At 33.3% G+C, this 17,269-nt stretch overlaps 1 protein-coding gene across 1 annotated transcript; it reads left to right on the plus strand.

Annotated features, from left to right (window-relative positions):
- The first annotated feature begins 2,315 nt into the window (after positions 1 to 2,315).
- LOC127116532 (kinesin-like protein KIN-13B) lies at positions 2,316 to 10,091 on the plus strand. Its single transcript, XM_051047384.1, has 12 exons — positions 2,316 to 2,809; positions 2,897 to 3,001; positions 4,103 to 4,246; positions 4,377 to 4,478; positions 5,336 to 5,413; positions 5,497 to 5,578; positions 7,020 to 7,179; positions 7,260 to 7,562; positions 8,058 to 8,276; positions 8,507 to 8,984; positions 9,255 to 9,320; positions 9,404 to 10,091. Exons 1-12 carry the CDS (start codon positions 2,702 to 2,704, stop codon positions 9,578 to 9,580), a joined length of 2,022 nt encoding a protein of 673 aa, XP_050903341.1. The 5' UTR covers positions 2,316 to 2,701; the 3' UTR covers positions 9,581 to 10,091.
- The last annotated feature ends 7,178 nt before the right edge of the window (positions 10,092 to 17,269 follow it).

Here is a 17,269-nt window from a genome sequence, read left to right on the forward strand (position 1 = left end):
ATGGACCAACAAGACATGCACTTAACTTTTATTGACTTGGAGAAGACACCTGATAGAGTGTCTAGAGAGATTCTGTGGAAAGAACTAGAGAAGAAAGATGTTAGAATTGTATATATTCGAGTTATCCAAGATATGTAAGAAGTGGTGTCGACCAGTGTGCAGACACGGGGTGGAGAGACTGACGATTTTGCCTTACAAATGATTTGCATCAATGTTCAACCCTAAGAACTTACTTTTTTACCTTAATTTTGGATGTACTCACTGAACACATTCAAGAGCTAACACCGAGATGCATGTTTTTGCAGATTATATAATCCTTCTTGGAGAGTCAAATGAGGATTTAAATGATAGGTTAAAAACTTGGAGACCAGCTTTATAAACACATGGTTTCCGCCTAAGCAGAAAAGAAAAAGCGTTTCTAACATAGAAGTGAAAGTTGAATACCATATTATCCTTCAAGTTGCACAGTTTAAGTATTTTGGATCCGTAGTACAAGATGATGGAGAAATATAAGGGATGTAAACTATTGAATTCAAGCTAGGTGGTTGAAATGGAGAAGACCTTTAGGTGTTTTATGTGATGCAAAGTTACCACTCAAGTTGAAGCGAAAGTTTTATAGGACATCACTAAGACTTGCGATTTTGTACGGTACAAAATGTTAGGCGGTGAAGAATCAACATAAGAATAAAGTAAGCGTAGCAGATGAGGATGTTGCAGTGGATGGATGGTAAAACTTGACTGGATAACATTAGAAATGAAAAATATTAGAGAAAATGTCTGTGTAACGTCTATAGTGGAGAAGATGGTTGAAAATAGACTTAAGTGATTTGAGCATGTAGAGAGAAGACCAGTAAATTCTGTAATAAGGTGGGTCCCCAGATGGAGAGAAGACAAACAATTAAAGAAAGAGGAATACCTAGAAAGACAATCGGAGAAGTTATTAAGAAAGATCTCGAAATTAATAATTTGGATATAATTATGGTCCTTGATAGAACATTAAGCCTTTGTTGTTGTTGTTTAGAAAATTTATATATATTTTATTCAGATTTTTTCTATATTTTTTTTTTGGGAAAACTTACTTTTCTTTATTTTTAATTTTGGAAAAGAATATTTATTTTATTTAAAAAATAGGCTTAATTCTTTTGGTCCTGTATGTTAATCTCGAGGTTTATTTTGGTCCCTTAACTTAAAAAAAAGTCCTTTGACTTTTCAAAATATATCATGTTAGTCATTTTCGTCTAAATAACGATTTGAAAATTAAAAAATTGCTCGCTAAATCCATCATTAATTAGATAAAAGAACTAACATGATACATTTTGAAGAATTAAAGGATCAATATGAATATTTTTTAAGTTAAATGACCAAAATGAACCATGGGGTTAGACAAAAAAGAATGTTAAACAAAAAAAATACTTCTTTTTAGTTTTTTCAAAAAAAAATTCAGAAAAAATATTTTAATTACTTTTGAAAAATATTATTTATCTCAAAAAAAGTAAATATTCTAAAGATATATGTTTTTATTATTAGTAAACATATTTTTTTTCTAAAATATAATTTTTTATTATTAGGAAAAAATACATTTTAACTATATATTTTAAATAATTTAAATTTATTTAAACTGATTTAAATTTAAATTTAATTAACTAAGTTGTCTATAATATATAATTAATTTATTAACTAGTTTAATTTATCCTTTAATTTAAATAGTTAATAATATATATTCAAATAGTTAATAAACTAACTACATATTATAGACAACTTAGTTTAATTAAAATTATTATAGACAACTTAGTTAAAATTGGTTAATTGATAACTAAGTTGTCTATAATATGTAGTTAGTTTATTAACTATTTGAATATATATAATAATTGGTCTATAATATGTAATTTTAAATTTAACTAGTTTAATTTATCCTTTAATTTAAATTTAAATTTTTTTCTAAAATATATTTTAACTATAATATTTAATTTAAATATATATAATATAATCATGTTCACCCTTTAATTAAGAGGTATACTTAATTTCATTTATCTATCTTTGTTTATCATTTATTTATAGAAGTAGATATGATGTAGATTTATTAGTGACATTTTAATTTCTTGCGTCTGTTTCTCTCTTATGTGCCGGTTGGATTAAAATTGGAGTATCCAAAATATAATGCAATTTATAATTTTGTGATTGTTGAATTAAAATTGAACTATCCAAAATTTAATGCAATTTATAATTTGCCATTATAATAAAGTATTACTGACTTCATAATTGAACAGTCCAATCTGGAAGAAATGCCCCGATATGGGACCTGGTCCACTAGGCTACTGATTCAATGTTCAGACGTGAGGGTGTTTCCACGCGCCTATACGCGAGCGTCAATATATATTCAAATTCTCAATTTGGGTTAACGTCCAAAAATCGTAAAGCCGCGGAATATTGGTTTACTTCCATTTTTTAAAATTAACTAGTTTAACACACGCGCTTCGCCTCTCTCAAACAGCATCTTAACAACACGCGCTTCCGCTCTCTTTCACTTTCCACCTAGTTTTGCTTTTCCTTTTCAAGTTTCAAACTCAAATTTCCTCTCACTTTCTCGTTTTCTTCCACTGTTTTTCCCGAGAATTTTTTTCAAACAAAAGAGAAAAAAAGCGGTAGAAACTGTGCATTTTTTGGTTCATAATCGTTGTGGATGAGTGTGATTTGGTAATCGATGCCGCGATCAAGTTCGGGAGTTCATCACCAGCGTCAAAGCTCTGATAACTTCATCCTTGATGCAAATTATCAGGGAAGATGGTTTCATCCTTCAGCGTTTGCACATGTGAGATTTTCGTTTGTTTTTTCTATGAAAATTCTTTAGCTGAATAATCGGTGTTTATGTGTGTGCGAATTGAACCGGTTTCTGCAGGAATTTGGAACTCGATCTTCGAGTTTGAGGAAGAGCGAGGATGATGGCGTGTTCATGAGTGGCTTGCTTGATTTGCATTCCTTTGATACTGAGCTTTTACCCGAGGTTTGGTGTGTGTTTGGATTTAGCTTTTTCCTGTATTTGGAATTGGAACTATGTTGTAATCAAAGAGGGCTTTTATCTTAAAAAACGAAAATTAAGGTTAAAAGCCTAATATACTTTAATTTCATCAAGTTGGGTTAATTTGAGCTGTTTGAATAATCACAATGTTAATAATCTTTATTTGTTGATGAATTAGTTGGGTGAATTGCATAGGATAATCATAGTTTGCTGGGTTTGTGGTTTATAACATGATGATTACGTGCGAATGCCTGGGAGTTTTAGTTTGATTCTCAATAGATTTTGATGTTCACAATGAATGTTCTGTAGCGGACTTTTCAATTTTTTTTGTTATTGGCTTAGTGGCCAACACATACCCAAGAAACATTAGCAAGGAGGGATAGGGAGAGATGAATGAATGTAGTGGTCCCGGGTTTGAAATCGGGATTCCATATATAATGTCCTAAGAGGCAAACCACTAAACTGTAACATCGAAGACTACACTGATATTTATAATAAAGTGCCATCAAATATCAAATAACAACTATAGTGGCACTATGGCACTATAGCGTATCAAAATTTGAAAAAATCGCTATTTTCCGCCATTTGCAATCGAAACAGTGAAATTTAACTAGTTATACGTTTCAACAACAACCAAACTTTATTTCACTAAGTGGTGTCGGGTACATGGATCAACCTCCGCCATAATATTCTATCCAAAACCATGCTTTTATCCAAATTATTATTTTTTACTGCATCTAGGCGGCAATGCAGAGGCCCTTGCTCTTTTGACACTATACCTAAGCCATACAACGTGTTGCTTATGGGCAACAACCTATCATTCACATTATTTTGCAGTTAATCCATATCCTAAAGATTCAGTAAAGTTTTATGTTTACTGTCGACGGCCTAACACTACCCTCTCATTTTATCCAAGATTGGAACAATGATGATTTTTTTTATGACTATTTGCACATGTAATTTCTAGTTTGCAGTATTTACCATGATGATTTGTATGAACATACAAGTGACTGGAGCTCTAATTAAATTCTTAATAGATGCAGATTGTTGTTTACAATGAATATTTGACGGATTTATACTGTTCAGGGACAATATTTTGATGACTCTGAGCCGATTTTCCCCGGAAACAAACTTGCACCAAGATCTCGGGGCTTGACTGAGGGCAACATTCTTAGAAGTTTCTCAGCTGATAAAGAGAGAGCAAACAATGTTGCTAAGATCAAAGTTGCAGTATGCTTCTTGCCATAAGTTTCCTTTTCATGTCTCCTTTTTTAATTGATTAACCAGGGCCTTTACTTTAGTTACTTTTGCATTTGCGTTTTGTTTTGGTAAGACTTAAGAGTGCTGCTTACTGTTGCAGGTCAGGAAGAGACCACTGAATAAGAAGGAAATAGCAAAGAAAGAAGAAGATATCATTACAATAAATTCAAATTCTCTCACAGTACACGAAAGAAAACTCAAGGTGAGTATGTGGTAGATTGTCGGAAAACCTATGATTTCATGATTTGAACTCTGGATTGAATGTGTTAAACATAAGTAATAAATATAATAAACTACTTAGTCAGTGTTTGGATTGTCTTTCTTGTATCCTGATGTTGTTTTGGACGTGAAAATGGTGAAGCGACAAATAGTAGCTTAGGGTTGGCCGTGCTCGTGGTAGTCCCAGCAGAGGAAAGGGCTTTAGGTGGTGGCATGTTCTGCTGTTTATCTAGATTATAGGGACGTTGAAATCGTTCCTATTGGGTCGTGCGTGGCAGCTGGTATACTTGAATAAAGGCGTGCCACTTGAACGGGTCAGAAGCTATCTGGCCGCGGTTCCAAACGCACAATTAGTTTATACTTCTTTTCCTTCAGCTAGCAAGCAATTCTTTGACATAAAAACTACTAAGTCCTTTTCACCAGTTGACTCCGAAATTTACCAAACTACCGAACATAATACTCTCCTTTTGGTATTGATTTTAACACTTAAAAAATTTCAAATTCTGACCTCCACGCATGTAGGACCTGCTGAATTTGTGAACTCATTTTTCATTTTCATCTCGTGTTTTAACTAATAACTACAAAATATTATTATTAGTTTTTTGTTTTTTTTTGTTTCCTGTTTTGAAGGATTTGTGATGAAATTAACATTCATCATTTCCTGCACAAATCTTTGAAAGTAGGGAAAGAAAAGTGATCTATGTCTCTAATAAAATTGACCATTTTTCTAACTAATGCTGAATACATATGCATATAGTTCACGAATTAAAATATTCTTAGTGTACTCAGATGTATGGATGTTGCACCTTTTTTTCTTTAATATCCACATCATCTGTGCAGGTAGACTTGACAGAATACGTTGAGAAACACGGGTTCTTTTTTGATGCTGTGCTGGATGAAGATGTTTCAAATGATGAAGTGAGTATTTAACTAGTGGCAGTTCTTGTAACAACAATGACTGATAATTCAATTGTTTCACTAAAGTTGTTACTTACTTTTAGGTGTATGCTGAGACTGTAGAGCCCATAGTTCCATTGATATTCCAACGAACAAAAGCAACTTGCTTTGCTTATGGCCAAACTGGTAAGTGAGTATTTTGTTTATTGTTAATTGAGAAATGTAAGATTTACTACCTATTTTATTCACAATTTTCTTTGGATAAAAACATCAAATGTTCCTTGAATGTTTTAAAACAATTTTTCTTTACAAGTAATGTGCAAGGTGTTTGAAGGTTGTGATTCTAAGTTATTTATCCATCTTTCATATATAATTATTGAAATTTGAACATGTCAGTTTGCATCCGGGAGGTTGAAACCTCAACATCCTCGAGAAATCAGAACATACCTAAAACATCCCTAATATAACAATGCTTTTTTCTGAAGCATTTAGCGGAAGCTACCAGCCTTTTAATGGCTTCTGAAGTGAGCATGGAAACCACTAGCATATCGCTCCGCTGCAAACTTGCAATAGCAGTCATCAACTGCTCAACTCTGCTATAACTCACTATGTTGACTATCGAGATTTACATTTGTATATAAAATATCTTGATATTTATCATCTGTTAAAATTATTTGAAACTCTACCTGACATTTGTTTTTAGTAAGAAACGGCAGGCTTGATAATCACTTCTGCCTCATTTTTGTTCTCTTATTATTTAAAATACTCAGTTTGAAAAAGGCCCAAGTTACATGTGTGTTTATCGCATTCAAATTTTAAATGGCTTTTGTCGAATCCATGTTTAAACCATGGATGAGGTTTTTTCTAGGTTACCTTTGAGGATTTGTAGGTAATTTACTCAACACCCAATGAAAATTAGCCACATAACTAAATTTACTTGTGAATTTAAAATTAGCTTGTGGGTATCACGAAAATTTACTCATTCAACTAATTTTCATTGAGTGTTGGGTAAATTACCCACAGTTTTTCAAAGGCCACCTAGGCCTCACCCATGTTGGATGCTTTATATTTTGTTTAAAGAATAAAGTATAGTGACAAGTGTCATCATGTTGTTGCACGGTCAACTGTCTGACCAAAAGGGTGTTTACATGCTTCATGTTTGCAAAATCATGTCTCTATGTTTCTTACATTGGAGGCTTGAATCTCAACAATTTCAACACATACAATTTTGATAAAATTGTGAAATTATGTTTGTGTGTTTCTATTGGACTTTTATTTTGATAAAATTTCTTGTGAAATTTTTTTGCACTAACTTGGAGTCTTGGATTATTCTATTCCAGAAAGCATCTCCATTTTGATGCTCTCATTTTAGATGATATCTAAGTATTTGGTTTTCTTTTCCAATTTCAGTCCATATTCAAATGAAATTTGTAACTCCTCAGATATTTTTATCTTTTTTGTTGTGACTTGGAATAGTATTAGTGTTTTGATACATACTGTAAATAAGTTTTTCTCTATTTTGTCAGCAAACACATGACACAGTTCGGTAAACATAGGCATCTTCCATTTACTTCGATTTTCACCTCCCTTTGAAATTTTTTGTTGAAATGAAATTACTGTATTTTAGGGAGTGGGAAGACGTACACTATGCAACCATTGCCTCTCAAAGCATCCCAAGATATTTTAAGATTAATGCACCACACGTACCGGAGCCAAGGTTTCCAATTATACTTTAGTTTTTTCGAAATATATGGGGGGAAACTGTTTGATCTCCTCAATGATAGAAAGTAAGTGATCATATCAATTTGTGTGCTTAGAAAAAGTATTGCTTTTGGAGTATTTGTTTGATTGGTTTATGGTTTTGCAGAAAACTTTGCATGAGGGAGGATGGTAAGCAGCAGGTTTGCATTGTTGGCTTGCAGGAATACAGAGTATTTGAAGTTGAAACAATCAAGCAATTTATTGAGAAAGGAAATGCTTCAAGAAGTACTGGTACAACCGGTGCAAATGAGGAATCATCTCGATCGCATGCTATACTTCAACTTGTTATCAAGAGATCAGCTGATGGGTCTGAATCAAAGCCCGCTCGAGTCATAGGCAAACTATCTTTCATAGATCTGGCTGGAAGTGAACGCGGTGCAGATACCACGGATAATGATAAACAAACTAGGTGAGACTTAGGCCATGTTTGATTAAACAACTTAATCAAGCGCTTATTACATAAACATTTAGCGAATAAGCTATTTCTATGATAAAAGATAAAATAAAGGCAAACTATTTTTCGTATAAATCATAAGTTGTTTTCTTAAGTTATCTTGAAGAGCTTGTGGAAATAAGCTGAAAACTTATAGACATGTCATAAATAGTTTCCATAAGATCTCTCAAACAGGCGCATAAGTACTTATTTCAGTAAATAAACTCAAATAAACCAATTCAAATATGCTCTTAGTTGATCAAGTTTACGAATTATTACATTTTTCTAATTTTGTTATCTGGTCTTTTCATTTGAGTAACTGGAAGACCTACCAAATAATGTATTTGTGTATCCCCATTCTAAATTAGCCATCTTAGATTGTCTATTTGGTTCAATTAACTTGATTTTTAACAGTCAAATCCGCTCATTCGGTTCAATTAACTTTTGATTGCTTTTTATTTTAAATTCCAGGATTGAAGGGGCTGAAATTAATAAAAGCTTACTTGCACTGAAAGAATGCATTAGAGCCCTAGACAGTGACCAGGGGCATATCCCTTTCAGAGGAAGTAAATTGACTGAAGTTCTACGAGACTCTTTTGTTGGTGATTCAAGGACTGTAATGATATCTTGCATTTCTCCAAGCTCAGGTTCATGTGAGCATACTCTCAACACATTAAGATATGCTGACAGGTATGCAGATTGAAAATATTTTTGGTTAGAAAGTGTCATAACCCAATATAGGCTCAGAGAAGAATAGAATAGTCCCAACTCCCAAGTAGCTTATGAGTTCTTTTGATGCCGTAGCTTTATTCTGTGTTAGTGTATTTCATCTTCCCTGTGGATTGTTCCACCAAAAAGGGTACATTACAGAAATAAATTGATCTGATGTAACAGTATTCTAATTGACAATCATATTTCAGGGTAAAGAGCCTGTCAAAGGGGAACAGCTCCAGAAGGGACTCCCTTTCTTTATCCAACCTTAGAGACTCAACTGTATTGCCGATTTTACCTCATGATGATTCCTATGAAGATGAAATAACGTATGTTTCCGGTGAGAGGAATCAATTTGGTTGGTCCAAACAGCCTCAAAGAGAACCCTCGCCTCCAAATAAGGTGGACCGTGTTGCAAGTGGTAGGATAGAGGGAAATTTGGCACCATCTATGTACTCCGACCGACAAGGAGGTATTCAAAATGACAGAGCTGAGAAGGAAAATGATTACCTAGTACCAACATATGGACAAGACAGAACAAGAAAAGCGAGCAAGAGGGTAGATAACAACCAGTTGTCTACCATAGAAGACAAAAGGAAGATAGGCTCTCGTGCTAAACATGCAAATGTATCACATGTTGAGAATACATATTCTGATCCTGATGATGATTTTAATGCTCTGCTGAAGGTATGTTCTTATGTCAATTTGATAAATGAGTACGGCTATTTATTACGAACAAGTAGTATACGAAAGAGAAGAATGTACCTCAGTTTTTTATTTATAAAAAGAAAAAATCTTTAATTTGGTATTTTGACAGAAAACAAGAGAGGTAGTAGTTGTAATACGCAATCAAAAAACATTCTTTGGTTTCGTCTAATTGGCATTCGTAAAACTATTATTTTCCTTGATATCTCTGACCTAAAATACTGAATGATTCCTGCTTTGCACGGAATTTAGGATGAGGAAGAACTTGTAACTGCTCACCGCAAACAAGTGGAGGAAACAGTAGATATTGTTAGGGAGGTATGTACAAATTTCTTACACCTTTTTTATTGATTTTTATAAGTTTGGTATTTTCTCTAATATTTATAGATATTTTTATGCAGGAGATGAATTTACTCTTTGAAGCTGATCAACCAGGAACTCAATTGGATGCTTATATTTCCAAATTGAATACCATTTTGTCTCAAAAGGCTGCAGGAATATTTCAATTGCAGACTCAGTTGGCTCAATTCCAGAGACGTTTAAATGAGTACAACGTTTTCTCATCCTCGGGTGACTGATCGTGCTTGTGAGAAAACGGTATGATGTATTGTGGGTGTGAATCATCTGTGTTTTCAGATATTGCTGCTAAGCTTTCAGTGGCGTGGAGCGTTTCTCGTGTGTACATTTAGAATTTTGACAAGATCACTGGTTTTTTGAGTCCAGAAATAGGGATCAACCCATCCTTTGTGTCACTCTTTCGGTCTTAAATATAAGTAAAAAGTTAAATATATTTGATTTAAATTTAGATTAAATATATTTGATTTTTTTAGTTATATTTAAAATCAGAGTGAGTACATTTTATATAACCTGTGAAATATACCTTACACGGTCGAATTTTACTTGGGTTGTTGTTGCTTGTATTTTTGCAACCGAGAATCTTCATATGACAATTTTCTGTTGTATACCAGCTTCCTTGGTGCACTTTGATTATGGCTTGAATGTCTTGTCTACTTGTATTATATCATCATTAATGATTCCAATGTTCTTTTCTTTTTCCCCTGTTTATGGATGGTTGAAAACTTACAGTGACTCAGATTCCTTGTAGTTATAGAAGTAGTTAGTTAAACAATCTTATATTTTACGGTGATAAAAATTGATTACGAGTGTTTTGATTCTATAAAATTGATATTTTGGTTAAAAATGAGTTGAAGATTAAGTAATTAATGTTTGGATAAATATTTGTCAAAATGGACTGAACAAGAAATTTAAGTATAAAAATCATCATAATTCAAAAGATACATATTATATATTATAGGGTAAAGTAGAATCAATTATGAAAATCAATTCTACTAGAAAATAACTAAACATATCAAAATTGATTCTACTCATTTAAAATCAACTCTAAATATTTCAACAGTAAAATTAAATATACACAGCCTGTTTTTGGTCTGAAATCAAATTATGGAAACTACAAAAATACAAGGCGACACAGAAGTTTCAATTTGTCTCTTTACTTTTTACGTCAAACAAAGATACCCTTATTCACTGGATTGGGATTAATAGTTCATATTTCGGCATCACTGTATTTATTTTTGAATACATCTCTTAATATAAGCTGCCTCAGGGTCAAGATCAAGCTTTTGATAAAACACCTTGGATGTCAAATGGGATAATTGGATATGAGATCCGGCAACCCAAGCCTAAAATCTAACGAGAAGAAACTATTCTTTCCACCCTCATGTCTTATCCCACATCATGAAAAGTTCAGACCGCCTCTATTTCTAGATGCACCTATTTTAGCCTACTCTTAAACCAAATTGAAGAGATATTTCTTTTACATTAAAATTTAGTTTGGAGATGTATCTCCGTATATATAAAAAATGTGTCCGAAGATTCATTTCCGTAAATACCATTTATTCAAATATTTGTAGGTGATCCGGAGATGCATCTTTGAATGTTTTTCTTTCATATTCCATGTCAGACCCTTTCCTCTTCCTCCTCCTTCATTTTCTCAAAAATACATAAAAAAAACGTTTGACCTCTCCCACTCCAAACCAATGAAGTATCTCATCCTTTAATTGAAGCATAAGTGAAACTCTTTCTCCTCCTTTCTAGCATCTTATAACATCAAAGCTGCTCTTACTCATCAATCAGTTTCGTTTGGTAAGTTTTTCGAATTCTATTTTCTTTTTATGTTTTGATTTGTAGTAAGTTTTTTTAGGATACATTAGGCCGTAGTGTAAACGAAATTGATAGGCTAGGCTAGAAGATACAACATTGAGGTTTCTGGGACTGTTAGGAAAGAAATGACGTATTTGTGTTGTACCCCAAAATTTACCCTCTTCTTTTCAATCATAATTGGCTTATATTTTATCATCATATACATTCATACATATAATTGATTATATGGTTATGGGATCAAGGCATCTCTCTTGTGACCTTCTTCAAGCTTTAGAAGGAAGAGAAGTGACAATCAGTACAAGGAGGGTGGGATATCCTCAACTTCATAATCACCCAAGTTACAAGGGGTTTCTTATGCCCTAAGACCTCTCAAATGGTCCATCACCTCATCAGTTGATTGAGAATTACAAGATTTTGGAAGCTGATCACACTTTTTGTCTCTTGGTCCTTGAGCTAGGGTGCCATAAACTTTTTAAATCATCTTCATCTTGATGTTATGCAAGACCTCTTTGTTCAAGTTTATCTCCATTTTCCCTAGACGAATCAGGGTTTGTGAAGTGGTACACTAATTCCTGTCCTTTTTGGTTGAAATTAGGGTTTATGATAAAATTAGTTTATATCTGATTTTTTGAGCAAGACTTGATTCCATGGTATTCTATGCGTTCCTAAGTATCTATGTGTAGCGGTAAATTCATGATCATCAAGCTATGGATAAGCAAGACATCAAATAACAAGAGTCACCACCGCACTTTTATTGTTTTCAAGGGAAAAGGGAAAAGCACGAACAAAACCCGAAAGTAAGAAGTTTTCAAATCAAAACTAATAAAATGTCAGAGATTACAGGTAAGGGGTTGGTTACATAGAGGGAAGGTGTTAGCACCCAAAGTGTCCTAGGTACTCCTAGGGAGCCCTTTCTTGTGTGCATAAGTAATTTGGACAAAGTGATGTTTACAAACAAATAGAAGGGGGGACGAGAAAAGAATTCATTAATTATATTTTTGTGTTTGACAAGACCTTCAGACTTGTGACTAAATACCAACATAAAAATGAGGGATCAAAACCTCGTAGTTCGTGATACAAATTTCAAAGTGAGTGCATTGCTTTTAATCAAAAATTAAGTTTGAAAGGCACAAGGGCCTAGAAAATGGTTTGAATGGGTTAGTTCTTTTTGGCTTTTGAAAATTTTAAGTCAAGTATAGTTAAGTTTATTTACAAGTTTGGTTTAAGAAAAGAAGTTTGAAAATAAAATTGCATAAGGCCAAAGTTTCTAATTTGCAAGATGGTCCAATTTTAGAAAATAACAAGTTCAAACAAAAAAGTTTTAAAAAGGAGGGAGATATTTTTAAATTAAAGAGATGAGGAGGAGATGAAGAGACTAATCCTAAGCATAAATTTAAAAGTTAAGAGTTAAATGATTGATGGGTAGCAATCCAATAGACAAGAATGCCATATAGAAACCCCAAATTCCCTTGGATATTAGAATCAAGCAACAAAAATTGCATACAATATTAACTTGAAGAGCAAGACATCAAATAAAGATAGCCACATCCAAGCTTTAACCATTCCATAATCTTCTTCAAATTGGCCTATGTAGCAGATGAATTCCACAAGTCACAGGTTCAAAATAACAGCTCCACAATGATCATGTTGCAGATGAACTCAGATGGATCTACAATGATGTATCAGATGAAGTTTCAAATTGTAAGCATTTGGTTACATGAAAGTTGGCATTGGCTAAGTCCTTTTTGCATAGGGATGTTGCCTAGATCCTAAGTCCAATTGCCTAAGATCAAACCAATAGTCCACGCAATAGTTTTTTAGGGTTTTTGTTTCTTATTATGTACATTGATGGTCAAAGACCACACAAACAAATAGAATATACACAAACAAGATATATCACACAATATGGTCCAAATGGACAAAGTGAAAAGACATTAATATAAACAATTAGAATGGTATGAATAATTACAAATAAATAGAGCTTAAAAATTAAAGTGCATTAAAATAAAGGACTTGAGATTAAATGTTAGTTGTTAATAAGTTAGAAGTTAGTATTGTTTTTGCTTTTGCTTTTCATTTTAAGTCATTCTTTGGAGAACACTCAACCCACTTATCACAAGCATGGATCCTTGAACCCAGACATCTTCCAAACGAAGGAAAAAAGGCAAAGTTTCCACACAATACCATGAAAGAGGGGGGACTTACAATTTCACTAACTAGAATGCTATGCCTTTTGTGTCAAAATTTAGCGCTATGTTAAGCAATCGTAATTGGACTTATGTAGAAGTCACAACTATTTGAGACCGGACAATAGAATTTTGGTGTTAATGCATGTCAGAGACATAATATAATGGACTATGCTCATGAAACATACCACACACAAAAAGAATATGCAAAAGAGGTGGCCTAATCTCATCCATACTAATGTTGATTTTTCAATCAACTAGCTTTAGGACTTTGAGATATCATAGGCAAAATGAAATGGATGCATAAAGAAGGGGAATTAGACGAAGAGGGAGGGGAATAAATCAAAACTCAAATTGGTCAAAGAAGGATTTTTACCAAATTAAGATCATTCATTCATTTTGGAAGCACTTGGTTACACAAATGTTGGCATTAGCCAAGACCTTTAGCATAGGGAGGTTGCCTAGATTCTAAGTCCAATTTGTCCAAGATCAAGTCAACAGTCCACACAATTTTTTTTTAGGGTTTTTTTCTTATTATGTACATTAATGGTCAAAGACCACACAAACAAACAAAATATACACAAACAAGATATATCACACAATATGGTTCAAATGGACAAAGTGAAAATTGCATTAACATAAACAATTAGAATGGTATGAATAATGGAAAATGAATAGAACTTAAAAATTAAAGTGCATTAAAATAAAGGACTTGAAATTAAATGTTAGTCGTTAATGAGTTAGAAGTTAATATTGTTTTGCTTTTGCTTTTCATTTTAAGTCATTCTTTGGAGAACACTCAACCCACTTATCACAAGCATGAATCCTTGAACCAAGACATCTTCCGAAGGAAGGAAAAAAGGCCAAGTTTCCACATAATACCATGAAAGAGGGGAGACTTACAATCTCACTAATTAGAATGTTATGCCTTTTGTGTCAAAAATTTAGCGCTATGTTAAGCAATCGTAATTGGACTTATGTAGAAGTCACAACTATTTGAGGTCAGACAATATAATTTTGGTGTTAATGCATGTTAGAGACATGGTATAATGGACTATGCTCATGAAACATACCACAGACAAAAAGAATATGCAAAAAAAATGGCCTAATCTCATCCATACTTATGTTGATTTTTCAATCAACTAGCCTTAGGACTTAGAGATGTCATAGGACAAAGGAGATGAATGCATAAAGAAGGGGAATTAGATGAAGAGGTAGGGGAATGGATCAAAACTCAAATTGGTCAAAAGAGGACTTTTACCAAATTAATATCATTCATTCATTTTGGGAGATGGAATGTACATTCCATCAATCCCCTAAATCCAATGATCTTAACCTAGCAAAGTCAAATCAACCTTGACCAAGGCCCAACATCACAAGTCAAACTCATACAAACCATCAAAATAGCTCAACACAACTATTTAACATTTATTCAATTTAAAAATACTAAAAATAATGCATTAAATTAAATATGGTTTGCCAAATTCCTAAAACCTCATCAAAACACCAAATAAATGGCCATGAGATTTATCATAGGTCAAACAAGGTCAAAGGACCTTGGAGAAAAAATTTCAGAATTTTTGGAGACTTAAAAGTATTTTTAAACAATTAAAAATATTCACAAAATCAATTAAATCATGAAAAATATTAATAACGATCCAAACAATAATTTTAATTCAAAATATGAAAGAGGAATTTATTTAAATTTTTTTGGTGAAACTCTCATATTTTTTGGATCAATGTTAAAATTAATATGAATTAATGAAAATCAAATGAAAATAAAAAAATCAAAAAAACGTGGACCACTTGATCTCCCTCATTAATTGAGGTGGAAAATCAAGTGGATGGAAACGCGCATTCCATGGTGGAACTTAGTCAGCGCGCCACACGCGTGGTAATCACAACCAAAAGTCAAGATTAAAACATTTTAAACAAGATCAATGGCTCAGAACTTGTCCAGCACACCACCGGCGCTGGACCTCCGGTCACCTTCTCAGGCGAGGTCCACCGGACTGGTTCACTCATCACCATCAAGAAAATGAAAAAAAAGGACATGATCTGAAAGAAAAAATGGCGTAGAGCACGAATCTGACCTCAATTTTAACTAACTCCACACATATAGAAAGATATGAGGAGTTGAATTTTGAGGTGTGTCAACTGAGTTGCTTCAATTTGACCTCAAAGCAACTCAATCTTCTTGCCTACATTGGTAGGACTCCAAACAACCAAAGATCCAAGAGAATTGATGAGAATTGAGTGAGAATCGAAGAGAAGAAGTTTTCTGAAATTTACCTTCAATGTTATGCAGAAATGGATCTTGCTTGCTTCAAACTTGATCTGATCACACTTGAGAAGCTTGTAGAAGAGGTTTGACAATGGTACAAAGCTTTCGATCCTGGAGTTTTTGAATATCCAAACAGTGAGATACAAACTCAATTTTCAAGTTGAAAATTCTCAGGTTTTCCTTTGAATGATTAGGGTTTCAATTGGGGGGCAAAGCTGGCGCACAAGGTGTCTTTGAAATGAGCTCCAAGGGCCTGTATTTATAGCATTTGAGAGTGATATTTGCCCACTTGAAAAATTGTTAAATTTGGACATGGTGATGCACAAGCTTGCATGGGCATGTACATGCCCCTGAAGCAATCCAATTTGATCCATGTACAACTGTTCTGAAGTTCAAATGAGGCTTGGATGTCAAGGCAATGTGAAATGGGATTTTGAGCATTTGATTTTCTCCAATGATGCAGCCCTGTTAAGACCATGCACAACCATAACAAATCTCATCCAAAATGCATGAAATTGGGTTCTTTGGAAAGCTTAGTTCAAGGGGAACAACTTTGATGTTGGACACTTTTTCATTTGAAACTTGGATCATGGTGAATTTTGAGGTGGAAGTTTGGAAATTTCAACATGTTGAAATTTTTTAAAAGTGTTAAGTCATATATCTCAATATTCCACCTTACTTAACTTTTTATGCGAGCTTCAAATGAGAAAAGTGTCTTCATCAAAGTTGTAGCTCTTTCAATGACCTTAAAAATGGTCACCAATTTTCATGTTATTTGGATTTATAATGATAGAGTTATGCATTTTTGAAGTTGAGGAAAATCACTTGTTCAATGGTATAGGTCAAAAATGACCTATAATGTATCCTCATATCACATGCTCATAAAAGTTGAATTATCTCCCAATCCAAACATCAAAGTTGAAGTAGACATCTAGAATTAAATTTTGAAACTTTTAAATCTTTCATCTCATAAAAAATGAGCAAGTTATGGCCTTGGGAATTTGACTTTCAAATTAGGGTTTAGACAAAATGACCTATAATATTTCAACATAGAAAATGATTTTCCAAGAAAAACTAGCTCTAGGTATCAACATGAAAGTTGTTTGGAATGTAATTTAGAGTAACATTTCTCTTGGAATAATTTTCATATGGTGAAAATTATAGGATATAGGGTCTAGGGAGACCCAATTTTGATCAGATGAATTCATCTGGCCAACCACCATCAACCTACTTGCTAAAATTCAATTCTCTTGACTTTATAGGCTCATGGTAGATAATATATGCATAATATGATGAATTTTGAAATGTCCCTTGAGAAATTTGATCAATTGGTGAGATAGCTTGTTGGAGAAGTTACTTAAGATACCCAATCAAACTAGGGTTTCCAAGGCAAATCACCTCCAAACACTTGAAGAACACTTGGTCAATATAACATGTAGAGATAATTGGGACTAATATATGATGATTTTATACATTGTGAATCAATCCTTGGTTGCGCTCTTAGCTATGAGGGTCTTAAATCCTAGATGTGAACTTGATAGATCAATGGGGATCATGCCCTACCTACAAAAGAGTTAGGCAAATCCAAAGATATATTTTTGGTATTTTGGTTAGTA

The sequence above is a fragment of the Lathyrus oleraceus genome, chromosome 1 (genome assembly GCF_024323335.1).
Source record: "Lathyrus oleraceus cultivar Zhongwan6 chromosome 1, CAAS_Psat_ZW6_1.0, whole genome shotgun sequence".
Lineage (NCBI taxonomy): Eukaryota > Viridiplantae > Streptophyta > Magnoliopsida > Fabales > Fabaceae > Lathyrus > Lathyrus oleraceus.